At 42.9% G+C, this 27,535-nt stretch overlaps 2 protein-coding genes across 3 annotated transcripts in view; both read left to right on the top strand.

Moving 5' to 3' along the window:
* The window catches only part of TAMM41 (TAM41 mitochondrial translocator assembly and maintenance homolog), a 182,923-nt gene that overhangs the window by 52,962 nt on the left and 102,426 nt on the right, over window positions 1–27,535 (top strand). The window contains exons 8-9 of one of the 2 annotated variants that reach the window (XM_043519116.1): window positions 16,560–16,640; window positions 23,096–23,107. In XM_043519116.1, the coding sequence (XP_043375051.1) occupies window positions 16,560–16,615 (56 nt within the window). In that variant the 3' untranslated portion in view covers window positions 16,616–16,640; window positions 23,096–23,107. Of the gene's footprint in view, window positions 1–16,559; window positions 16,641–23,095; window positions 23,108–27,535 lie in introns of those variants that run through there. The other variant, XM_043519115.1, reaches the window with a different exon arrangement.
* The window catches only part of VGLL4 (vestigial like family member 4), a 164,357-nt gene continuing 137,133 nt past the window's right edge, over window positions 312–27,535 (top strand). The window contains exons 1-2 of the mRNA XM_038409339.2: window positions 312–351; window positions 16,560–16,636. Coding sequence (XP_038265267.2) covers window positions 16,573–16,636 — 64 coding nt within the window. The 5' untranslated portion in view covers window positions 312–351; window positions 16,560–16,572. The remainder of the gene's footprint in view (window positions 352–16,559; window positions 16,637–27,535) is intronic.

The following is a 27,535-nucleotide window of genomic DNA, read 5'->3' on the forward strand; positions in this document are numbered from 1 at the left end:
GCCAATGGGGCTGCCCGGCTCTCCCCACCTGCTAGGAAGAGAATTTCGCCGTGCCTGGGATCTTTCCCTTGGCTACTCAGTAGAGCGAGTGGCGCTGGGGGAGGCCGGGCCGGGGCTCTTGCAGAGCCAGCTCCCTTGCCGGACTCGCCTTGTTTGGGTCTCGGCGCTGGAGTAAACAAACAGCCTCCTCCCCCCCCCCCCCCGACCTTGGCTCCTCCTGCAGCCGGAGCCCTGCTGCGCGCGGAGCCTGGCACTTGTTGGAGCCCCGGCCACGCTGCGTGTCCCGCCGCGGCGCTGTGGGGGGGGGGAGCAGCCGCCCGCCCAGTCGCGTGGGGTGCGCACTGCACACTGGTGAGTGAGCCGCTTGGACGGGACGGGAGAGGAGAGGGAGGCTGCAGCGGCGGCGGGCGGTGGGCGGTGAGCTCTGGCCCCGGGAGCGGGTTGGCCAGGGCCCGTGGCCTCAGGTCCGTCGCCGCAGGGTTAGAGCCCTGCTGGGTCCCGGCGCGCGTGTGGGTAAGTGCAGAGGGTGCAGGTGCCCGGGGAGGCCGGTTCGGCTGGTGCCTTGGTTCCTCCGTGGCTGCACTAGAGGGGCCCTCGGACCTGGAATGGGGGTGCTCGGAGCTGGCTTGGGCTGTGCCCTAGGCTGGCCTTCCTGCCCCCCTTTGCTTCCGGCCCCCCAATTCCTGACTTCGCTCCGACTGTTCCTGCCCTGGCCCCCCTGTGCCTTCTTGCACCCCGGGATACACCTGCCCCCCAATTCCTGACTTCGCTCCGACTGTTCCTGCCCTGGCCCCCCTGTGCCTTCTTGCACCCCGGGATACACCTGCCCCCCAATTCCTGACTTCGCTCCGACTGTTCCTGCCCTGGCCCCCCGTGCCTTCTTGCACCCCGGGATACACCTGCCCCCCAATTCCTGACTTCGCTCTGACTGTTCCTGCCCTGGCCCCCCTGTGCCTTCTTGCACCCCGGGATACACCTGCCCCCCAATTCCTGACTTCACTCCGACTGTTCCTGCCCTGGCCCCCCGTGCCTTCTTGCACCCCGGGATACACCTGCCCCCCAATTCCTGACTTCGCTCCGACTGTTCCTGCCCTGGCCCCCCGTGCCTTCTTGCACCCCGGGATACACCTGCCCCCCAATTCCTGACTTCGCTCCGACTGTTCCTGCCCTGGCCCCCCTGTGCCTTCTTGCACCCCGGGATACACCTGCCCTGCGTCTCTGGCTCCCCACGCCCGACTCTGCCACGTGCCCCCTTTTGTCCTGGGCCCTTGGCTGCCTTTTGTGACCCCTTCCCTGGCCCACGAGCCCTCAGCTACTCCAGCGGTGAGTGCAGTGCAAATGCTTGGGTAGTGCCCGTGTCTTTGCCTTGCCATGGGGGCCAAGAGAGCATCTCTTAGCTTGGCTATATTACTGCGGGCACTGACTGCAGCCACCTCTCTTCTGCATCCCACAGACTCCTCCTCTGTATAGTCCTGAGGAAAGGTGAGCTGGGGAAGCTTTCAGCTTCCTGCATGTGCTGTGGTGTGGGAGATTTCCTAGCACAGAATATCTCCTGGGCTCCCTGGCAGTCATGCAACATACTGAGAAGCTTGGCCACAGCTCTCCCTTGGTACCAAAGACCTAACTTGAGGATTGTAGCATGGCAAGTTCCATGTAGCTTGCGTGTGGAAGGGACGCTCGTCCTTTCTCTGTTCTTGTGTTGGCGTTCTTGTGCTACTGTGTAATGGGAAGAGAATGCATTGATTCCATCTGGCATTGAAAACCCAAGTTTAGTTTCTCAAACAAAGTGATTTCTGATGATTCTATCATCAGGGAAATTGGCAGCGTGGTGGAATGCTGGATTCTAAGGGGGGAATGCCAAGCAAACCTGCCTCGCTTCTAAGCAGATCGTTTTGCAGAATTTATTAGGACCAGTCATGTTGTTACTAAATCCTAGTTACTAAATCCTAGTTACTAAATCCTAGTGAGGATGGGAAGGAAAACTCCCCACCCTATTTCAGAAGGTGGGTTTTCTGTGATCCCCTCATCTTGCCTCTGATGTCCTGTATCCTCTCAGAGCTTGTTTACACTGGCACTTTATAGGGCTGCAACTTTCTCGCTAAGGGGTGTGAAAAAATACCGCCCTGAGTGTAGCAAATTTCAGTGCTGTAAAGCATCAGTATAGATAGTGCACCAGCACTGGGAGCAGCGCTTTAATGTTGCCAGTGTAGACTAGCCCTCAGTTCCATATAGGACTGACACCTCCTTGCAGAAGAGGGGATGGATGGAACTTCTTCTGCAGGCCATGAGTGCCACTCCTGAGTCAGGCAGGAGTGTTACTCAAGGGATGCAGTGATTTTTTTTCATACCCCTTCCAACATCCATCTCTTGGAATGATTGTACTATTTCTACAATGCTCTTATGCTCTGCCGGTCTATGTGGAAATGGTTGGAGATCCAAATTTTGCCTTGCCAAAATGTTGGTCCCCATCATTTTAAATTAATATTTGAGTTGACACAGGCTGAAGGCTTACATACATGCGAATGTTTCACTAGTTATACTGATACAATTATACCAATATATCTGTACCAGTCTAACTATCATTTTTAATGCTCTTACTCTGGAATAAGAGTGTTCACATGGGAGTTACATTGATATAGCTATATTTGGCCAGCTTAATTCACACCTTGATTTAAACTTTGCTATAAAACTTAGAGGTATAACTTTCCCTGGCAGACAAGCCCTGAAATTTCAAAAAGTAAGTCTGTAAGAATGCTTTTTGGGTTCATTGCTTGAATCTAAGTGACTATGTATAAAATATATTCCATTTATAGAGATTTTTCTCTATTTCCCAGTTGTGTGAACTCAGCCTGCGATTGGCATCATACTGAATTTGTTCTCCTCAGGCATAATTGGAAGTAATAATGTTCTGCTGGCTAAACTATGATTTCAGTGATACCTGGGCAACACTGTTGCCTTCAGTGAGCTTTCACATGTGTAACTGATGGGAATTTAGTAACTTTTTTCTATTGATACAGAATCCAGCTTACTTTAGCTGTGTTGGTTTTGGAAGGTGGACAGGTGTCAGAAGCAGCGAAAAAGTGATTTTTTCCCCTCTCCCACTAAAGTAAACGGGTATCACTGAGTAAGAAGAAGCTTGTTTTCTTTGGTTTTACAAAGTAACTTTTTTGAGTAGACCTACACTTTAACTGTCTGCCTCTATCTTTAAAGTGAGAGTGTGAGATTAAAGAGTCACACTCACAATACAGGAAACTGTAGATTTGAGAAGCTCCGGATGAAATTCTGTGGCCTGTTTTTATTATGCAGGAGATTAGATTAGTGGCCTCTTTGGCCCTAGAATCTATAAAATCTGGCCATAATGGTCCTTCTAGTCTTAAAATCTATAACTTTGATGAGAATGTTTCTCTACAAATTTTCTTGGCCTATATTTTCCTGTTTGTCTGCTATTGAGGAAATTTGTCATCAATAAGTTTTTTTTCATCCTAGCATCTCCTATTGATCAATCCATTAATTAAATCCAAAACCTGCATTTGGGATCAGTCTATTAGCATAGAAAATGTTGGAGGTCATAAATGCAACATTCTGGATCTGATTCTTTTAGGTACTCAGTAGACCATACATCCATCTACCTAAGGAAATTGACCAGATGATGTCAGCGGTTCTCAGCACTGAGCCCTGATCTATACTTAAAATATAGATCAGTCTAGCTACATCAGTCAGGGCATAGATTAAGCTAACCTAACCTCCAGTGTACGTGTGGCTAGGTCAGTGCTCAGAACAGTGGATTACTTTACATCAGTGGAAAAATCCCTTTATTCGTTGGAGGAAGCATTTACGCTATGGCACTAAACTAAAACAAGTGTGCTGTTATAGTGCCTATAGTGTAGGCATGCCTTGAGTCCCGTTGATGTGGTCCTGAAAGCAGTTTAACTGGTAGTGTAGATGAGCCCAAATAGTTTCAAGCATGGCTAACAGAGAGCTGGTAGAGCTTGCTGAATTTCTTAGTGTACTCAGATCTTTCAGACTGTGTTGTAGGATCAAATAAGAAAAGCAGGGCTCTGAGGTGGGAGGATTGTCTTCTTTAAATGCATACCTTTGATAAATAGCAAATAAAATACATTTGGGAAAAAATGGGCAGGCTAAGTAGATTGCTTTCTGATAAAGTTGAAAGTTCCCTACAAAGAAAGGGTTTTTAAATTCACCTTATTGTCACTATATATTGCAGGTGTCAGATCAGTGCATTATGTTACAGAAAGTGAGCTGCAATATCTTCCAAAAACAGGACTATAACTATAAGAATGGAATTTCAGCTTTACTTTGAATTACATTGTTTTTGTTGGCTTGTACTTCAAACATAGTTCCTAATAGTTTCCTTTTAAAAAGGTTACTTTTATTAAAGGGGGATTGTGCACATCAAAAGAAGAAAATGATGCAAGACAAATTGAAAAACTTAAAGTCAAGGGATTGTATAACTGATGAATTGCACCATTAGGACATTTCTAGTGTAGCACAAGCATTATAAATGTTAATTATTAAAATTTCCAACTCTCATCTTCTAATTTTACATTATTTAACTTGCAAAGAACCAAGAGGGTCTCAGGTATCTATCCAGTGACCACATGAATACCAGGTTAGAAGGTCTAGTCTATAATCTGGAACACCCATTGTCAAAACAGTGGTTGTCGGTATATTTATTTTTGTTCAAGCACCAAAAATGGTAGTGTACATTGTAAAAAAAACAAAAAAACAAAAAACATACTTGATCCTAATATTTTACATGAGCTATTTACCCACCAAGGTGACTTACAAGGAGCCACTGCTTACTCCCAGAAATTGATGTCTGATGGATTCATTGGATTGATCAAAGTATCAACAATTCTGTCTTGTTTAACTTGGACTTTTAATTGTTTATGTGCTGTAATAATAGTTTAATCTATCATGGCATTGATTAGTGTTGGAAGAGGGGGAGAGACGATAAATGTTGTAGTGGAAAAAATGCAAGAAAAATGGGAAATTTATTGGCCTAAAATCCGTGATTGGTTATTATCCATTCAGTTTTATTAAATATTTAAATTGAGAGAGATTTGCAACGGAATCTGAATCATTCAGTATGATTCACGTGGATACCCAATTTATTGCTGAACATTTCTAAAACCAAATTTGCTGCATTTATGAAAAAAAAAACGTAGGGAAAATGTACTTTATTGTATCTTCCACTTCCAGAAAAGTGTGTTAAAATGTGCTGAAAATGTATTGATCCGTCTGACATTGAGAGAAAACAACATTTAAAAAATATGTTTCCCACTGAATGTAGGAATGTGCCAATGTGTCTCAACCTTGACTTGGGGGGACCATCTCTGGGAGGAAGGAGGGTAGTATTTAAATTTCCATGCCCATTTGCTCTTTGGTTTCTCAGAACAAGCTCTCAGTAAAAGTGACATCTCATTGTTATCCATTACATTAGGCTCTGCAGAGATCACCAACTCATTTCACATAGGCCACTAAAATTCTTTAAAAAGAAAAGGAGTACTTGTGGCACCTTAGAGACTAACAAATTTATTAGAGCATAAGCTTTCGTGAGTTACAGCTCACTTCATCGGATGCATTTGGTGGAAAAAACAGAGGAGAGATTTATATACACACACACAGAGAACATAAAACAATGGGTTTATCATACACACTGTAAGGAGAGTGATCACTTAAGATAAGCCATCACCAGCAGCGGGGAGGGGGGAAAAGGAGGAAAACCTTTCATGGTGACAAGCAAGGTAGGCTAATTCCAGCAGTTAACAAGAATATCACAGGAACAGTGGGGGGTGGGGTGGGAGGGAGAAATACCATGGGGAAATAGTTTTACTTTGTGTAATGACTCCTCCATTCCCAGTCTCTATTCAAGCCTAAGTTAATTGTATCCAGTTTGCAAATTAATTCCAATTCAGCAGTCTCTCGTTGGAGTCTGTTTTTGAAGCTTTTTTGTTGAAGTATAGCCACTCTTAGGTCTGTGATCAAATGACCAGAGAGATTGAAGTGTTCTCCAACTGGTTTTTGAATGTTATAATTCTTGACGTCTGATTTGTGTCCATTCATTCTTTTACGTAGAGACTGTCCAGTTTGGCCAATGTACATGGCAGAGGGGCATTGCTGGCACATGATGGCATATATCACATTGGTAGATGCGCAGGTGAACGAGCCTCTGATAGTGTGGCTGATGTGATTAGGCCCTATGATGGTATCCCCTGAATTTCTCCCTTGTCACCATGAAAGGTTTTCCTCCTTTTCCCCCCTCCCCGCTGCTGGTGATGGCTTATCTTAAGTGATCACTCTCCTTACAGTGTGTATGATAAACCCATTGTTTTATGTTCTCTGTGTGTGTGTATATAAATCTCTCCTCTGTTTTTTCCACCAAATGCATCCGATGAAGTGAGCTGTAGCTCACGAAAGCTTATGCTCTAATAAATTTGTTAGTCTCTAAGGTGCCACAAGTACTCCTTTTCTTTTTGCGAATACAGACTAACACGGCTGCTACTCTGAAACCTAAAATTCTTTAAGCATGCATTCAGCCAAAATGATGGTAGTAATTCAGGTCACTGTGAGAACTGAATGAGAACCAGGCCCTAACTGGTGATGTAGCCTTGAAAAAGTCTCGGAACCTGTCTACTGAATTCCACAGCTCCTTCATTATGAAGAATTTGGAATCCTGTGAAACCTCAGACACTTTATCTTTTACATTTAACAACCATGGTACTTTAGTCAGATTATTTAACAGTGAGTGCCATATGGATGAATACAAATTCTAAATCTGAGGAATGTGAAGTTTAAACTGTGAAGTTTGAATGTAACGTGATGTGTGGGTCATCATCATGAAGTCTAGCTGATTTATATAAAACATTGAAAGTAGCTTTACATATGGGCCTGAGTCACCTTGCTAATTTTTATAGTTTTACAATCACATTTTTTTATATATATATCAGTGTTTTTTCCCTTTTGCTGTGCAATTGAGACACGCAGATTGACAGAGCAGAAAGAGAGAAATTGACTATGTACAAAATAGTGCCAAAGTGTGATGAGTAAACTAGTGGGAGGAGGGGGGAAGATATCTATTTCTGTTCTAATCTATTTGTTATAATAATCTTAGCTGTTACTTAGAACACTAGTAGGTACAAAGGATAAAATTCAGACAGAAATGTTAAGGTGATTGTGTCCCTTTAAATCTTACTGCGGTTTGGATCTTTCACCAAAACAGCAAAAATAGTAAGAACGTTTTAGCTATAAATTTCATAATAAGGCATTGGTGCTAGAACAGTTTTTATAGTGGGGTTGCTGAGAGCCATTAAACCGAACACATATGATGAAAACCACTTCAAGCCAGGGGTGCTGCCTCACCCTGAGCTTTCAAACTTCTACTTTTTGACTACATGTGGAATGAAAGGTACTAGCTGGAAGGATTCCTTTCAATACCTTGCTTGTTCTTATCAGTAGTCTCTACTGTTTTCCTTTCCTGAACAATGGGTCCATGTCATCTTGTCTTGTCTGTCTTTAGACTGAGATGTTTGGGACAAGAAGCATGCCTTGCTCTTTTTATAAAATACTCTGTAAATGTATGGCTTTATCTAGGTAATTTTCAAGTAAATTTCTAAAATTTATGTGGACAATCCAGACACATTTAACTATGCTAATGTTGAAAGTCTGCAGATCTCAATACTAAGAGTATCCCATTAAAGAAGTTCCCCTTTTCTAATGGACATAACATTAGTATAGTATAATATTAAGTTTTGCAAAATGCATCTCTGATTTTATTTATTTATTTTTATCGCTTCTGTAGGTCTCACCTATGAAATAAACTTTGAGAGATACTCAAGATAGTAACGTACTAAACACAGTTTTGCTGATAGCTGTATTTTTTTAAATATCTAATATCCTGAACAGAATCAATACCAAGTTCCTGTTACCTTCCCTCAATTTGGATTTGTGTCCCGAGTTAATAACCTTACTAAAAGTGTGTTCCAGAAAGGGGCTGAGCATCTGCAATGCCAATGTCTTGAAAGTTACTGAAAAAATCACCCATAACTATTTCACATTTGGTGACGATGTATACCTTCAAATCAGCGGCACTGCGATGGGTACCCGCCTGGCCCCACAGTATGCCAACATTTTTATGGCTGACTTAGAACAACGCTTCCTCAGCTCTCGTCCCCTAATGCCCCTACTCTACTTGCGCTACATTGATGACATCTTCATCATCTGGACCCATGGAAAAGAAGCTCTTGAGGAATTCCACCATGATTTCAACAATTTCCATCCCACCATCAACCTCAGCCTGGACCAGTCCACACAAGAGATCCACTTCCTGGACACTACGGTGCTAATAAGCGATGGTCACATAAACACCACCCTATATCGGAAACCTACTGACCGCTATTCCTACCTACATGCCTCTAGCTTTCATCCAGATCATACCACTCGATCCATTGTCTACAGCCAAGCGCTACGATATAACCGCATTTGCTCCAACCCCTCAGACAGAGACAAACACCTACAAGATCTCTATCATGCATTCCTACAACTACAATACCCACCTGCTGAAGTGAAGAAACAGATTGACAGAGCCAGAAGAGTACCCAGAAGTCACCTACTACAGGACAGGCCCAACAAAGAAAAGAACAGAACGCCACTAGCCATCACCTTCAGCCCCCAACTAAAACCTCTCCAACGCATCATCAAGGATCTACAACCTATCCTGAAGGACGACCCATCACTCTCACAGATCTTGGGAGACAGGCAAGTCCTTGCTTATAGACAGCCCCCCAATCTGAAGCAAATACTCACCAGCAACCACACACCACACAACAGAACCACTAACCCAGAAACCTATCCCTGCAACAAAGCCCTTTGCCAACTCTGTCCACATATCTATTCAGGGGATACCATCATAGGGCCTCATCACATCAGCCACACTATCAGAGGCTCATTCACCTGCGCATCTACCAATGTGATATATGCCATCATGTGCCAGCAATGCCCCTCTGCCACGTACATTGGCCAAACTGGACAGTCTCTACGTAAAAGAATGAATGGACACAAATCAGACGTCAAGAATTATAACATTCAAAAACCAGTTGGAGAACACTTCAGTCTCTCAGGTCACTCGATCACAGACCTAAGAGTGGCTATCCTTCAACAAAAAAGCTTCAAAAACAGACTCTAAGGAGAGACTGCTGAATTGGAATTAATTTGCAAACTGGATACAATTAACTTAGGCTTGAATAGAGACTGGGAATGGATGAGTCATTACACAAACTAAAACTATTTCCCCATGGTATTTTTCCCTCCCACCCCACCCCCCACTGTTCCTCTGATATTCTTGTTAACTGCTGGAATTAGCCTACCTTGCTTGTCACCATGAAAGGTTTTCCTCCTTCCCCCCCCCCTTGCTGCTGGTGATGGCTTATCTTAAGTGATCACTCTCCTTACAGTATGTATGATAAACCCATTGTTTCATGTTCTCTGTGTGTGTATATAAATCTCTCCTCTGTTTTTTCCACCAAATGCATCCGATGAAGTGAGCTGTAGCTCACGAAAGCTTATGCTCTAATAAATTTGTTAGTCTCTAAGGTGCCACAAGTACTCCTTTTCTTTTTGCGAATACAGACTAACACGGCTGCTACTCTGAAACCTGAAAAATTAAAAGCAAACTGTACTTTCAATATCAAATTATTCATAATATCGCCTGCACTATCAAAACAAGAGAGAGAAAAATGAACACTTCTTTTGCTAAAGGCTTAATAGAGGATTCAGGTTTTTTTCCTTCAAATTTAGCACAAAGGTTTGCATTTAGAGGCTTTTAACTATCACTTTTATACATCCACATAGTATATTAATTGGCAATTATAGTTCTATGACTTTGTCAATATGATTTTTGACTCCATTGCGGGGGTGGGGGGGGAATGGGTGCTCACGCCCATAAACAGCATGTCAGGAGGCAGATGAAGTGGCACTTTTAGTAATCCAATGGGAATAAAGAGGTAAGAAAAAGATGGGCCCCATGGAGTCCTAGAGATAGAGAGGAGAGGAGAAAGCTGTGACACTAGGGAGGTGTGGTGAAGGTGGGAAGGTCTGTGTTATGATACAGGGAAAGTTCTACTGAAGATAAATTTTTCCAGAACTAAAAACTGATGATAAATGTTCCCTGCTAGGTTTTCTTATTCAAATTTAACAAGTCAGCCGTTTTTATGGACTTGGACAAAATTTTATTCTTTTCATGTTTTGTTTGCACATGATTCGAGAGCAGTGGTTCTCAAACTTTTTTTGTGGACCACTTGAAAATTTGCTGAGGGTCTTGGTGAATCACTTAATGATCTTTCCAAATATTGTTTGTACCATTAGCTAACTATTGTAAAGCACTTTGGATAAAAGCGCTGTATAAAAAAACCTTAATTATAATTATTTTGTTCTACAAATAAAAGCACACAACTCATATTTTAATATCAGTAGTCTTACCTTTCTAATGCAATGGATGTGCCCTTTCTCCCCTGCTGCGGCAGCCCCTGAGCTGAGAAGGAGAGGGGTCTCTCCCTCTCTCCCCCACTGCAGCAGCCCCCGAGCCGGGGCTGGGAAGGAGGGGGGTCTCTTCCCCCACTGCAGCAGCCCCCGAGCCGGGGCTGGGAAGGAGCGGGGTCTCTTCCCTCACTGCAGCAGCCCCCGAGCCGGGGCTGGGAAGGAGGGGGGTCTCTCCCCAGCAGCCACAGCCCTGGAGCTGGGGAATGTCATCTCTTTCTCTGGTGGCTGCAGCGCTGCGTGTCCCAAAATTCCCCCCTCCCGCTCTGCTCACCCCACTCCCCCTCCCACCTACCCCCTATTCCCCCCAAGGCCACCACCTCGCCTTATATGTGCGTCTTCTCCAGGATCCAGGCACCTAATTAGTGGAGCCATGCCTTGACTTAAAGGACTCTTAAAATTGACTTCTGTACTCCTCCCGGGTGAGGGGAGTAGTGCTAAAATTGACCTTGCTGGGTCGAATTTGGGGTAATGCAGACGAAATTCAATGGTATTGGCTTCCAGGAGCTATCTGAGAGTGCTCTAATGTGGCCGCTTTGGACAGCACTTTGAACACCGATGCATTAACCAGGTACATAGGAAAAGTCCCAGGAAACTTTGAATTTCATTTCCTGTTTGGTCAGCGAGGTGCGCTTAGCAGCACAGGTGACCATGCAGTCCACCCAGAATCGCAAACAAGCTCCAGCATGGACCAAAAGGGAGACACTGGATCTGGTTGCTGTATGGGGAGAAGAATATGTGCAGGTCGAACTCTGATCAGAAAGAAGAAATGCTAATATATATACCAAAATTGCACAGGGCATGGTGGAGAGAGGCTACAACAGGGACACACAGCAGTGCCGCGTGAAAGTTAAGGAGCTCAGGCAAGTCTACCAAAAAACAAAGGAGACAAATGATTGCTCTGGATCAGAGCCCCATACATGCCGCTTCTATGATCAGCTGCATAGCATTCTAAGGCGGGACCCTACCACTGTCTGTGGACACTTGCAAGGGGGGGAGTCTCACGCAACAGGGAGGAGGATTTTGTGGATGAGGAGGAGGAGGAGGAGAATGCGCAGCAGGCAAGTGGTGAATCTGTGCTCCCCAGCAGCCAGGACCTTTTCATCACCCTGGAGCCAATATCCTCCCAAGGCGGGATCCCCAACCCTGAAGCTGGAGGAGGCAGCTCTGGTGAGTGCACATTTGTAACTACAGTACAGGGTTTAAAAGCAATAGTGTTTAATGTTTGATTTGCCCTGAAGACTTGGGATGCATTTGTAGTCAGTACAGCTACTGGAAAAGTCTGTTAACATGTCTGGGGATGGAGCGAGAATCCTCCAGGGACATCTCCATGAAGCTCTCCTGGAGATACTCTTAAAGCCTTTGCAGAAGGTTTCTGGGGAGGACTGCCTTATTTCGTCCTCCACGGTAAGAGACTTTACCATGGCAAGTCAGTAGCAAGTAGTCTGGAATCATTGCAGCACAAAGCATGGCAGTGAATGGTCCTGGGTTTTGGTCGCATTCAAGCAACATTCGGTCCACATCTTTCTGTGTTAGCCTCAGGAGAGTGATATCATTCATGGTCACCTGGTTGAAATAGGGGAATTTTTGTAAGGGAACAGTAAAAGGACCCCATTCATGCTGGGCTGTTTGCGCTTGGCTAAAAGGGATCATCCTGGAGAATAGCCACGTGGTGGGGGGAGGGGTGAAGGGATCATCCCAGAGAATAGCCATGCGGTGGGTTGGGGGGGAGGTGTGTGCTGCACAGCTACCTGAAAACTGCAGCCCCTTCTTTTAAATGTGAGACCCAGCCAGCATTGCTTGCTATGGGAAAGGAGGGCACTGCAGTTTGAAACTATTCCCACATGTTATGAAGGCATAAGAAGCCAACCCTGTGTACCCTTTGGCTTCCTGGAAACCGAATTCTGTTGCCCAACCATGTGTGATGTGTCACCATAACAGCAGGCGCTCAATATAAAAGGCAAAATGCGAACTTGTACCTAAAGCACATGTGCTATCTGCTGTGAATTGTTTGATTCACTGTGAAAGAGTCTCCATTTTGTTCTCAGAACTGTATCATCTTATATTTTACTCTCCCTTTTTATCCCCCGCAGGTGCAAATGTTTCTATGCTCCCCCTATCATCTCCGTCCCTGAGGTTATCGCAGATTAGAAGGCAAAAAAAACCACACTCACGATGACATGTTTTCCGAGCTCATGCAGTTCTCCCGCACTGATAGGGCACAGCTTAATGCATGGAGGCATTCAATGGCAGAGGCCAGGAAAGCATTAAGTGAGCATGAAGAGCATAGGCAGGAGGCGATGTTGAGGCTAATGGGGGGAGCAAATGGACATGATGAGGCGTCTGGTGGAGCTGCAGGAAAGCCAACAAGTGCACAGACCCCTGTTGCATCCATTGTATAACCGCCTGCCCTCCTCCCGAAGTTCCATATCCTCCTCACCCAGATGCCCAAGAACGCGGGGGGGGGAAGCGGGGAAGAACCGGACACCCAGCCACTCCACTCCAGAGGATGGCTCAAGCAACAGAAGACTGTCATTCAAACAGTTTTGGTTTGTAGTGTGGCTACAATAAGCAATGTGGCCTTGCCCTTCCCTCCCCCCCCCCCCCCACCCCATCCCACCCAGGCTACCTTGTCAATTATCTCACTTTTTTTTTAATTAATAAAGAAAGAATGCATGGTTTCAAAACAATAGTGACTTATTTCCTTGCCAGCTGTGATCGAAGGGGGATGGTGGTTGGCTTACAGGGAATTAAAATCAACAAAGGGGGCGGGTTTGCAGGAAGGAGAAACACACACAACTGTCACACCGAAGCCTGGCCAGTCATGAAACTGGTTTTCAAAGCCTCTCTGATGCGCAGCGCACCTAGCTGTGCTCTTCTAATCGCCCTGCTGTCTGGCTGCTCAAAATCGGCCGCTAGGCAATTTGCCTCAACTTCCCACCTTGCCATAAACTTCTTCCCCCTTACTCTCACAGAGATTATGGAGCACACAGCAAGCAGCAATAACAATGGGAATGTTGTTGCACTGAGGTCTAACCTAGTCAGCAAACAGCGCCAGCGAGGGTTTAAACATCCAAAGGTACAGTCTACCGCCATTCTGCACTTGCTCAGCCTATAGTTGAACAGCTCCTTACTACTGTCCAGGCTGCCTGTGTACGGCTTCATGAGCCATGGGAGCAAGGGATAGACTGGGTCCCCAAGGATAACTATTGGCATTTCAACATCCCCAACAGTAATTTTCTGGTCTGGGAAGTAAGTTCCTTCTTGCAGCTGCTCGAACAGCCTGGAGTTCCTAAATATGCGAGCATCATACACCTTTCCCGGCCATCCCACACTGATGTCAGTGAAACGTCTCTTGTGATCCACCAGTGCTTGCAACACCATTGAGAAGTACCTCTTGTGGTTTATGTATTGGTTGGCAAGGTGGTCCGGTGCCAAGATAGAGCTATGTGTTCCGTCTATCGCCCCACCCAGTTCGGGAACCCCATTGCAGCAAAGCCATCCACTATGATCTGCACATTTCCCAGAGTCACTACCCTTGATAACAGAACATCAGCAATTGCATTGGCTACTTGGATCACAGCAGTCCCCACAGTAGATTTGCCCACTCCAAATTGATTCCCGACCTACTGGTAGCAGTCGGGTATTGCAAGCTTCCACAGGGCTATCGCCACTTGCTTCTCAACTGTCAGGGCAGCTCTCATCTTGGTATTCCTATGCTGAAGGGCGAGGGAAAGCAACTCACAAAGTTCAAGGAAAGTGGTCTTATGCATGCGAAAGTTTCTCAGCCACTGTGAATCATCCCATACCCTCAACACTATGCGGTTCAACCAGCCTGTGCTTTTTTGCCAGGCCCAGAATCGGCATTCCACTCTATCAACCAGCCCCACTGCCACCATGATGTCCCAATTGCCACAGCCCGTGCTTTCAGGAACGTCTGTGTCCATGTCCTCCTCACATTCGTCCTTGTGCTGGTGTCTCTTAGCTAGGTTCTGCACATACTTCAGGATAGTGCGCAAGGTGTTTACAATGCTCACAACAGCAGCGGTGAGCTGAGGCATGTGCATGGGTAACCCAGGAAAAAAGGCGCAAAACGATTGTCTGCCATTGCTTTCACGGAGGGAGGCTGGGAGAGAGGGGACATGTACTGACGACACTTACCTAAAACCACCAGTGACAATGTTTTTGCCCCATCAGGCATTGGGAGCTTACCCTAGAATTCCAATGGGCAGCGGAGACTGCAGGAATTGTGGGATAGCTACCCGCAGTGCACCACTCCGCTGGCCACGGTATTGAGGAAGCACTCCACTGACTTAATGCGTTTAGTGGGGACATACACAATCGCCTTATAAAATCGACCTAATTTCATAGTGTACACATACAATCACATATTAGTCTTCTCTTTCATATCTCTTGTGTTTTATTTATATTTAAACTTTCTTTTTCAGTTTTGAAGACACTTTTAATATTAAGTTATTTAAAAGTGAAACATTAAAAGGTTTTTGCATGGTATTTCTGTTGGATGGACTATTAATTTGTGTGTATCTAGAAATATTTTACAGTGCTCACAGTTGTGAGCATACCTATAAAGTACATATGTCCCTTCCACAAGAAATTTGCATATTAAACTTGGGAGTTCTGAATCTTACCTTTTAAAGGAATATAAGAATTACAATACCGGGTCAGACCAGAGGTCCATCTATCCAGGTGCAAGAAACTCTTCAGAAGGCATTTAAGGAAAGTTTCTTTCCTAATCCCCATATGCTAAATGTTGGCTTGTGCTCTGAAGATTTATATCAGTGTATATTTATGAAAGTGACAGCCACAGAGGGAAATACAAAAATTCAGATCTGATTATACAACTGTGCATATTCTCAATATTAATTGGTAGATGACTTTTTTAAAAAAATACTTTGATAGAATAAAAATGTCTTGGTGGCTTCCCATCTTTGGATCTGTTCCTCTTTCACTTGGACAAGTCTGAATTAGGGGTCTGATTCTGTTGATGTCAGTGGAGTCACTCTTCTGTAAGTGATTGGACATACTGACTTTTTCCCGTCTTCAAACAAATTGCATCTTTGAATGTTGCTTTATGTTGCAATTGACTGGGATGGGAGGAAGGCAGCGGGAGGAAGAACAGTTATAAGGGCCACAAAAAAACAATCCAGTGTGAACTTAATGTTCAGGGGGCAGCAAGCATCTGACTTCCTTGGTTCTTTTCTCCAGTTCCTTTTTGATTTTTTTTAGTCATAAAGTATTTCGGTCTTCTGCAGAACCTGACACTTGCATAAATGCCTAACTGGCAGAATGATGGACTGTTTAGATACTAGGTTGCTTGTTTGGGTTGTATGACTTTTAAAAGATCACAGTAGAAAGGATAAAAGAGAGGGTTTGGGTGAGAGAAAGGGAGAGAGAGAGAGACAGGATCATTGTCAAGTTCCACCCAAAGTATAGATGTGCATATCACTTCCCCTAGTACTGAAATGCAGTCACATCTGGACTTGATGTGTGAAAGGATGATTTTGTGGGTAAAGCACAGGAATGGGATTCAGGAGACCGTGGGTTATTTCAGTTCTGCTACAGATTTGGTTTGATGTTGGGCAAGTAAGTCACTTAATTTTTCTGTACCTCAAATTCTCCATCTGTCAAAGGGAGACAATTATAGCCTCCTACCTCCCAGGGATGGAAATGAGCAGGGGCAACTTGAAGTAAAGGGCATGTGTCCTCATGATTGTGTTCATCTTAATAAAATGGTGGCTGTTCCCTGGTGTTAATATATAATTGAAGCCAGCCTTATTTATTCTATATGTGAAGATATGATGTTTCTGAAAATGATGTTTCCTTTTCCTTGTCTTACAGTAGTTTATATGGTGGTGTTTGTTTATATACACACACACAATGTTTATAGGGAGTTAGATTTGTTATCTAACGACAAAGCAACTTCTCACCTCTTATAAACATAATTTTATGAAACTCTTAGAGAACCTGGCTTTTTTATATTATAGGATCCTGCCAGGAATGGAGACTCCATTGGATGTGTTGTCAAGAGCAGCATCTCTAGTACATGCTGATGATGAGAAACGTAAGTCTAAAATTTAATTCTGTGCTTCATCTCTGCCATTATTTTGGTGCAGCCATTTTACTTTTGCATATTGGATCTCAGTTTAGGTGTTGGATTAATTAGTCTTTCTCAGTTTTCTGTATCTAAGGTTTATAGAGGGAAAATTTCGAAAGTGCCACTGGAATTAAATGTACAAATGGGACTTGTGCTCTGAAATCCCTTAGGCACTCTTCATGAGCTCCTTCATAGTCTCCCAAAAGGAAAACCCGAACAATGCATTTTCAACATCTAGTGTCCAAGAAACCAAACATTCCTGATTTTTGGTACGCGCTCAAGGTTTCAGAGGAGCATGTACCTCTTTCTGCTCTTGGGTAGTAAATTGATGTGGAGTCTCTGACAAACTAAGGACTTTTTCATCTCTAATGTATGTTAGGTCCATCCCCTAAGAAGCTCACAGGTAGTCAGCCAATGAAGATGGGCCACAAAACTTCCTTTTCAGAGTTTAAAAAACACCTATCACTATTATACTCGATATCTGCCAGTATTCACTACTTATTGCTTTAAGATAAAAGTCCAAAGCCTTTTTTGTAATGTAGTGAAATAACATGTTTTATTCACTCTCCAACTTACCTTTTATATCCAATTGACTCTTCTTAAAACACTTCAGAATTCAAGGAAAAGATAATAGTTGACAAAAAGCAGAGAGATTATCTCCATTAAGCTTGGGAGAGCTATAAAAAGAGTACAGTGACCTATTCCACAATACATTCATTTGACTGCAGGTTTAAATGCCTTTGATTTGGAATTTTGTATTGTGGGTTAAGTATAGATAAGTGGTTTTTTCTCTGAAGATCATGCTACCTGAAGTAGGGACCCATTTATCAATTGGATGCTTGACATAGGGGTGCATTTGAGATTCTGTTTGGTGCATATAGGGTTTTTGTAAAACTTGTTAGAAAAGATTACAGCATAACTGGCATTGTTTAGTGTGATTGAGCATTTGTCAGGGTCAGTGCTTTGCATATTTTCCATACCATCGTCCTGTATTACAACAGGAAAAAAAGAAAAAATTCAGGACACCCTACCATTAAAAGGGACAGTGTACCTGACCCTCAGGTTAAGAACTCGTGATCTAGAAAACTTCATACTTACTGTTTTGTAAAATGAATAAATGTAAAAAAATCTTTTGCCTAGCAATGAAAACAGAAAAATAGACAAAGAACACAAAGGAGATGCAGTATGTGTAATTAGACTTGGGTAACCATTAAATGATGATTTTTGTGGGGTTTTTTTTAATATGCTTCTAGAAAGTATTCCACTTTCAAGCAAAGTGAACTTGATATAACTATTAAAAAGGATGTGTTAATATGCATTAGGATACAAGTAAACAAAAGCAAAATAATTTATCAACAGTCTAAATTTTTCATATATGTGAAGAACACAAAACTGAGACACACTAGCAACTTGCATCAAAAATGATTTGGCTCCCACATGAGGGGATGAGAAGAAGATGGAAATACATGAAAGAAAAATAGCATATAAAAAGCATATTTTGTAGCCTTCATCCTTTCCCTTGAAGTCGTATTTTGACATTCCATAAATTCAGTGGTGTGTCTACAGAAATGGACTTCAAAGTTCTATACAGGCATATTTAACCCTATTCTGTACACATTGAGAAATACATTCAGCTGGCTTAAATTAGCAGTGTAACACCCTTGAAGATAAGGATCTGGTCCAGAAACTTAGTATGGAAGTATGAAACCTCCTCTTAGCAGTATAGGTATTTTTTATAATCCTGACCTCATCCTAATTTAATTAATTATATTATTTATGAACGGTTTCAGAGTAGCAGCCGTGTTAGTCTGTATTTGCAAAAAGAAAAGGAGTACTTGTGGCACCTTAGAGACTAACACATTTATTAGAGCATAAGCTTTCGTGAGCTACAGCTCACTTAAATGCATCCGATGAAGTGAGCTGTAGCTCATGAAAGCTTATGCTCTAATAAATTTGTTAGTCTCTAAGGTGCCACAAGTACTCCTTTTCTTTTTATTATTTATGAAATAAGCAATAGAACGCACGTACAGAAATTGCTAATTCAAAGACTCATAAATTTGAAATATGGATTTTTTTCTATAAAAGCTACGTTATTACTGAAGCAATGTACTTTTTGTGGCTGTTAATGATAAATTCTGATCACGGCTCTTGAAACTCCGCAATCCTTCAAAGGTAATTTCTTCACAAAGGGTAAAATAATTTTCAGTGAACTCTGCTTTGCTGATAACATGTTAACTCTCATAATTCTGTGTCTTCAAAATGTGAAGTCAGTTGCAGAATTCCAAGAGAACCTAATTTTGACCTGTGTGCCTGTGTATCTAATGTCGAAGGATCATACTGTGACCCATTAGAATGTTTACAAAAATGAAGATTCCACACACGTGAGCCTCTGCAGTTGTTGACTTGGGTTTGTTTTGTGATGTGGATTCACTGAAGGGGTTGTCATAACCTATATGTAAGCGGGGGAATAGTCCTGCTATCGTGGGGAACTTTCCTGGCTTCTGCAATACCTCGGTGAAGTGGGCTAGCAAAAGGATCTGAGTCCTCGCTCCCACTTCCTTTACTCAGTGGCCTCCCTGCCCTTGAGGACTCCCCTTCCACTCTCCTGTGTGGCAAAGTCCTCGTAACCCCAACAAGGCTGGGCCCAGGATTCCTGGGGGGCTCGACCCCCAACCCTGCTATGGTCACCTAGGACAGGGGCTAGGGTGTCCCCACTCCGGGGTACTCTCTCTGCACTGGGCACTTCTCTGACCCACTGACCATTACATACAATTTAAAGCAAATGCAAGTTATTTAATCAACAATTAATTTTAAAAAGAATAAGGGAAAATGAGAAAGGTTAAAGGAAACACATCAACCCGCTCTGTGGCAGGGAACATTACAGACAGTGTCTCTGGAATGTCAGGGCAGTTCACAGTCTGTTCCTTGTAGGTCCGAGGCCGCCTTCTCAGGCCCTGGCTGTGCTACAGGGATGCTGTGGGTTGGACACTTGCTCTGGTGGTGGCCACAGGCTCTAGGTTGCAGGGCCTTTCTTCCCAGCGTTGCCCTGGCCTGTCAGGGTTACCAATCCCCCTCCGAGTCTGGTCTGCAGAGCCTCCTGGGTGAGGCATCTCCATGTGCTGGGTCCACTGCCCAGGGTCCCCCCTCACTCTCCCCAGCTGCTCACGACACCCGACTCTGGACTGCTCCAGCCCCTGCTCCACTCTGTCTTAGCTCCAGCACCCTGGGCGGCTGCTTCTCTGGTTGCTACAGCTCTCCTCCCAGGACAGGTCTGCTCTGCAGGCTGCTTCTGTGACTCTGCTCCCAGCACTGACCTGCTTCCTGGGCTGCTTTTCTGGCCCCTCTGGTTCTGGTTGCTGCAGCTCTGCTCCCAGGGCAAGTCTGCTCTCTTTGGGCTGTGCCTCTGGCTTTGGGGCTGCAGCTCTGCTCCCAGGACAGGGTCTGCTCTCTCTGGGCTGCTTTTCTGGTCCCTCTGGATGTGGCACAGCTCTGCTCCCCAGCTTAGCTTGGGCCCCCTGCTTTCTTCTTAGCTCGGCCCCTCCCTGTCTGACCCAGGCAAGTCCAGCTCACATGGAGGATGGGACCTCCCTGGCCTCCTGACTCCCTGATTAGCCTGCCCGCCCTGTCATTCAGGCTGACCTGGAGCATTGGCTTCTCCCCGTTGTTCCTGGGGGCTGTCAGTCTCAGGGTCCTGATTCCCCATTGACCCTTCCTCCTTTTTAGTACTGGGAGCTAGCATCTAAAACACCCTCACTGAATGTTAGTAAGGGGGCAACAGTCCCCTTACACATATTGATATCACAAATGTTGGCTGCATTATTTAGCCATAAGCACTTGATTTTCTTTTGACTGCTTCTTTAACATGGGTACCTGATGTTAACACCATAAAGGATGTCAGTTGCTAATCGTAGGTGACTGTGTTGCCATTCATGCAGGGAAGATTAAAAATAGAATCACAAAGGGTAGTATGACTGGGTTTAGAAGGGCATTTTGAATATGCCAAGTACTAGCCACACGGTGTAGAACAGATTGTTCTCCCCACTGGTTTAGTAACTTTGTTTTTAGTAGAGCATGTGGTGGTATTACAGTAGAACATCAGAGTTATGAACACTGTGGGAATGGAGGTTGTTCATAATTCTGAAATGTTGATAACTCTGAACAAATCATTATAGTGGTTCTTTCAAGAGTTTACAACTGAACATTGACTTAATACAGCTTTGAAACTTTACTATGCAGAAGAAAAATGCTGCTTTCCTTTTATTTTTTTAGTAGTTTATTTTTAATATAGTGCTGTACTAAATTTGCTTTTAAAATTTTTTTTTCCCCGTCTCTGCTGCTGCCTGATTGAGTATTTCAAGTTTAAAATGAGGTGCGAGGTTGACTGGTGAGTTCATAACTCTGGTGTTCGTAACTCTGATGTTTTACTGTACAATGTGAGACTGGTCAGCATCTGACTATTGCTCCTAATGCTGACCACAGACACTAGCCTAAACAGATGCTGACAAGAGAATCTGGTGTTCTAGATTTTAAATTGCTTTCGTGTGTAGCTGGTGCTCTATAACAAAGTCCTGTTGCCAAATCACAGAATGCTCAGAGCTCTCAGTATGACATCACCTTGTGAGATGAATTAAACTTTTCTTTTTCTGTCTTTTAATTGTATTTTTATTGCATTAGTCCGCATATTTTTCTTTTGAAAAGTGAAGGCTGATTCTCTCTGTTAACTGAAACAAAGCTTTACCGATTCTAATCAGGTCATTAAAGTAATTACAATTGAAAATAAAATCACTGCCAATATGCAGCTCAGAAGGCTTGAGGATTTGGAGTGTTCACAAACAGTCAAGATCACGCAAACTCAGTATCACAGAAGTTTGGTCTAATGTCTTAGGATGTGAAACTATATAGTTTAACAAATTGTTGGGTCTTGGTATATAACATTAATTTATCTTGATTCTTCATCTGCTTACATTACAAAGATAATGTAATCCACCCCATCATATTGGGATGCCTTCTTGGGCCAATACCATTTGTCCTTGCCAAAAAATATTTAAACAGTGTAACTTTCAAAAACATCAGGTACATCAAAGAAATGCAGGAGTTCTTGCCTACTAATGATGAATTAAACAGGAGCAAGAGTCCTGAGAAAATTATCTTAACAATGTTTTTGAGTTGGTTGGTTGATCTTTTGAAGTAACTTGCACACTTGTAGAAAGTGCAGAAGCTTTAAAGCAGTTTTCATTGGATGGTTTTGTTTGAACTCTTTTAATAATGTGAATTCCTTGAAGTTTTAGTTATATCTACGGTGGTTCAACATCTACTTCAGCAGATGCTGTGGTTTGGATTTTAAACTCTGTGGGGCTGGACTCTTGAGCTGGATTTAGGTAAAAAGTCTGAAGTGACGTTACTTACACTTTGGCTTCTTCAGTGTTCCTTGCACTAATTTACATTCTCTTAGAGGTACCAATTAGACGTATTGAGTTTTACACCCCTTTTACAACATATCACTTGCATGATCTCTGAATTTGACCCACTGAGTGAAAGGAAGTCTTAGTGGGTGTAAACAGTGGTGAGCTGGAGCCGATTCGCACTGGTTAGCTGGAACCGGTTGTTAAATTTAGAAGCCCTTTTAGAACCGGTTGTCCCGCGAAGGACAACTGGTTCTAAAAGGGCTTCTAAATTTAATAACCGGCCCAAAGTGGCGCTTTTGGCGCTGACTCCATGGGTGCTCCGGGGCTGGAGCACCCACGGGGAAAATTTGGTGGGTGCAGCACCCCTCCCCGCCCCAGCTCACCTCTGCTCCGCCTCCACCTCTGAGTTACGCTCCACCCTGCTCTGCTTCTCAGTCCCTTCCCCCCGGCTTCCCGCGAATCAGCTGTTCGCGTGGGAAGCCTGGGAGCGCTGAGAAGCAAGCAGCAGCTTCAGACTCAGGCCCAAGGAGGCGGAGCAGAGGTGAGCTGGGGCGCGGGGAGTGGGCGTGAGGAAGGCCACCCATGCTGCAGCAGGTAACCGGGGGTGTGTGCAGGGGAACCGCTCCCCGCCTCAGCTTGCTTCCCTGGTTCTGAGTGCGAAGCTGCCGCTTGCTTCTCAGCCCTCCCAGGCTTCCCGCGTGAACAGCTGATTTGTGGGAAGCTGGGGAGAGGGGTGGAGAAGTGGGGCGGAGGTGGAGTGGAGGTGAGCCGGGTCGGGGAGCAGAGCTGCACCCACCAAATTTTCCCTGTGGGGTGAGGAGGGAACCGGTTGTTAAGATTTTGGCAGCTCATCACTGGGTGTAACTTGCATGTCAAGGAACCAAAGTAGGAGAGTGGACCAAGAAAAAACTTATAGTAGGATGGCGTAAGTAGCTCTAATGATCCACTTTAACTTACACGTTCACCTTGTTTGTCTATAATAACATAGTGGAAAATCTGTAAAGTGTTTGTTACCGTGAAGATCAGCTCTGAATGGAATCTTTTTATTTTGTCTTAAATCAAGTTTTCTAGTTATTCATAGTCTGACTAAATCACTGCATTTTTATTTGTTAACATTTTTTTATAATGTAAATACTAACTTGTGGCTACTTTACTGCTGGTTCATTGGTGTAGAGTCTAATAGGTTCCTTTTTTCATTTTTGTTTTATGTCATTGACAAATGAACCACGTCACATTTAGTTCCCCATTTCCCAACTTTGAACAGGGATTCCAAATGTGTTATCTTTCCTGAAACATATTCCTGCCCAAAATTGATTCTTTAGTTTTGCTTTAGTGCTGGAATAGAATTGTGTGTAACTGACAAATGCTGGCTTTTATCATCAAGATTTAATTTTGCTTAGAAATGGAGAACAAATGAAATATAGCCTGATAATGCTATATAGAAGTGGCAATAACAATTATCAAATAGCTATTCATTAGATTTCAGTGAAGAAATAAACCTACTCATAAAAGTAATTTTACTGCACATCAATCAGGTATCCTTACCTAATCAGTTTGTTGTATAATCCTGGAAAACAGCTGACTGACTACACACCTGGTATGCCAAATGGGCAAATAAAATTGTCTGAGGAATTAAAGACACTGTTCATCTTAACTAGACTCATGCAAAATTGCTTACCTCCAGAGCAGTTTTCCACTGTAGGCAATTAAAATTCCTCTGATCTTTTTCTTACCTTCTCTTCCAACTATTTGATTTTGCAGAGAGAAATATATACATGCATGTGCATGTGTGTAATGCATAGTAAATTTTTTTAAAGCAAAAATAGCTTAGACTTTTTATGCCTCTACTTCAGGCATAATCAAGCTCAAATTATTGGAGCTTCCCCATCCCATCTATACCTGTGTATCATAATTTTTATTGCCTTTTCACTTAAGAACGGTGTACAGGTTCTGAGTCCCCTGGCACACTTAAAATTACAAATCAACATTTCAGCTAGTTTGCTGCTTTTATCAAGCAGAAACAGATCTTCCTACAGCTTCCCCCAGCTCTCCTAAGTGCCAGATGAAACAAATATTAAAATACTGTTTTTCCAGATGTATGCAACTCACTTTACTTGTTTGCTGTAGTGGAAAAATACTTTACAAGAAATCATTTGGGGGGAATTGAATTTTGTGAGGATACTGATCTTCATATCTGTGAGGGAAAGCAATTGCTACAGCTGTTCAATTCTTTTTGGGGACCTGGTGTGGTAGAGTGAGTGTCAGTACTGGTGTCAGTACAAAATGAGCTCTGTTTGGCTCTGACTGCTGTGTAATAACCATTCTGCAGGAAGGTTCGCCCCTTTAAGTTTTTTCTTTGTTTTTTTTCCCCCCACAAGGAAAAGATTTTTTTTAATGACATTTTAGATGATTTATAATAAGCCAAGAACATGTTTTTGCTCAGTACGGAAATTCAGCTTCATGAGGAGTTTAACCATGTTAAAAATGTTTTTTATTTCCTAGTGCAGATAAGACTTGTTATTAACATTTGGTCCATCTGTTGCATTCGAAGATGCAACACAAGAAAGGATGAGCAGAAAAGTTATCAGTGCGCTTATAGGCCTGATTTTTATTTATAGTGAGGCCCTTTAATACCACTGTACACCCATTTTAAAGCTTCTTTACACCGCTAGGGTGATGAAAAGGGGCTTTAGTGTAATGAGAATTGGGGCGTGTATTGAACTTGTAAAATAGTTTAAAAGAACTATTGCATATAGCTGTTTAGATTTCCCAGGATTGTTGTTAGTGTCCTTAAACAAATTTGACTGACTCTTTTGCAGTTGCACCTATGTCAATAAAGTTGAACTTTATAGTGATGTGTTTGCACTGTACTTTGTTTGCAGTACTTTTAAAAGTGTCAACCTTTTTTTGGTTAGATCACAAATGCTGGCAGTTACTGTAATAGCTACTAGTTTAAATCATTCTGACATGCAAAACACTTCTTGCTATCAAAGCATATTTAGTAAACAAATATACCTGAGTCATTGGAAATGATGAATTGTGGAGGGATAAATGACCAAGGTAAGTAATTGTATTTGCAAGTATTACTACTGTGACATAAGCACAGTGTATATAGTCCTCTTTTACAGTGGATTGGGACTTTAAAAAAAGCAGGGGGAGGGGGATGACAGTAGCTAAATAAAATAGGCGCTTATACTATAAACAGAAATTCTCTTCGAGAAGCCATAGTAATTAAGGCAGAGGGCACAGAGATGCATCTCCTACTGAATTCATTGTTGGCTTATCTGCACTCCAAGTCCTTTATTCCACTTGAAAGAAAACAATAAGATGATGTCATTACCAACCAATCACCTTACAGTCTTGTTGCTAATCGCTGTGATTGCCAAAGGCAAGGGAAAAAGGACGCTGAAAGTCGGTGTTGCTTTTGAGCAGCTGTTCAGTGCTCGAAGTAAGCTATGTGTAAGAATTTGAACAATAATTGCAACAGAGTGAGCTTTTCTATTTTTGAATGTTTCAGAGATGCAGCCTACATAAGTGAGGGTTATTGAAATAGCTGTGTATACATGTTCGCTTGCAATCTTTTTGTTGTTGTTGTAGTAGAAACATTATCAAATATAATTGTGTTCTATTACTATGTTGTAACTGATTTGCAAATCAGGTTCCATGCAATGAAATGACTTGGTAGTACTGGTTATGCAAATGAACCTGTTTTAAAAAAAACAAAAAAACCCTGAACCTGGTAGTTATTGCTCCTTTACTAACTTTTAATTTTGAAGTGTAATGTTTATGGAATTATCGGTGTGAAATTGATGTAGTTTATAATAAGGAAGAACTTGCAGGCAGACAGCTTCACAAAATGATTTCACTAGCTCAACATTCCAAGTCACCTCTTTGATTTTCAATGTAACACAATGAAACATTTAGGACAGCATCCTGTACTTTTTTCATCACATTTTTTTCTCAGATCACCAAGTTAAATTGGTGCAATGCCCTAATGTGAACACACTCCTAAATCGGTTTAAGAGTGTCTTAAATAAGTTAAGGGTCTTGGGGCTTGTCTATACAGCATGGAAAAGCACTCCAGAGAGGTGTGATTTGTAAAGTGCACTAATGTGCTGAGCTATAACTTCCCTGAGTAGATGCTGCTGGTGCTCCCTAAAAGGTACCTAGTTCACATCAACCTAATTCTATGTGAACTGGGTTGGGTACCTTTTTAGAATGCACCCAGTGCAGTTAGAGCACAACATGTTATAAAACACCCCTCTCAGGCTTTTGGCTTGCAACTGACTTGAGTGAAGTGGATTTTAAAAGTGTCCACAATAGGGGATCGATTTAACTAAATAAGTTAAACTTTTTAAAAAAAAAATCCCTAAAGATTACTTCAATGTAAGGTGATCTTTTCCTTAAAAAGCAAACAGAAAAAAAAACCACACATGCTTAAGGAAAAAGGAAAATGAGTAGCACAATATTACAATGAAGGAATAAAATTGAATTTTGTCACAGAGTTTGTATTTATTCTCTTCTTGACAGGCTTATGCAACTCCCAGTAGAATCAGTGGGAGTTATGTGTGTGTATTAAGGAGGACAAATGCTCCACCCCACTGTAATATTTGATATGGGATTAGTAAAGTTTCCCATAGAATAAGAATTTGTAACTGGCTAACCGTAATTTTTATTTTGCAAATACATGAACAAAGTAGCAAAACTTGCAATAAGGAAATAAATGGAAAGAGTTGTGGATATACTATATAGTTGAAAAAGGTTACTTCAGTTTTCTCTCTCATAAAATGTGCTTATCTGGTTTTATTGTTCTATATAATGCTTCAATTAAAGAGAAGTTAGAGAAAACTTGGAGTTGCTTATGCAAATAGGCGCTTTAGTGTACGTTTCTTTATTAAATGTGCAGGTTTTTTTTGTTGTTGACAGCATTTACACTTGAATATTTGCCTCATGCTAAATCCCTCATCTCCTGCAGCTGCTAATGCTCTTTTAAAAAGCAGTAACTTTTAATGCACCACAGCCTTTGTGCATTTTGTTTGGGCATTGTCCTTCCAATATGAATTTGAGGTTAAAGGCCTCAGCTGATATCAGGACCCATTGTGCTTAGTGCTGTACAGCAGGGAGAGACAGTCCCTGCTTGAAAGAGATAGGGTAGGAGGGGAGGTGAAGTGACTTGGCCAATGTCACACAGCAAGTTAGTGGCAGAGCTGGGAGTAGTACCTAGAGTCTCCTCACTCCCAGTCCAGGGCCCTATCCAATAAATTACTCTACTTCACAAAGTCCACAGAGAGTTGTTAGAGTGGTAACATCATGTGAGCAGTCTACTTCCTCAGCCAGTTTTAAACCTCTGACTTGCGTCTTTTTCCAGGGTAGCCTGCAGGGCCCGTGGTGCTGGGATGGCTCAGATCACAGCCATGGGGATTGTGAAGGATAAAGTTGGATTTGTTGGGAGAGCAGTGTT

This window comes from Dermochelys coriacea, chromosome 7, assembly GCF_009764565.3.
Source record: "Dermochelys coriacea isolate rDerCor1 chromosome 7, rDerCor1.pri.v4, whole genome shotgun sequence".
Taxonomy (NCBI): domain Eukaryota; kingdom Metazoa; phylum Chordata; order Testudines; family Dermochelyidae; genus Dermochelys; species Dermochelys coriacea.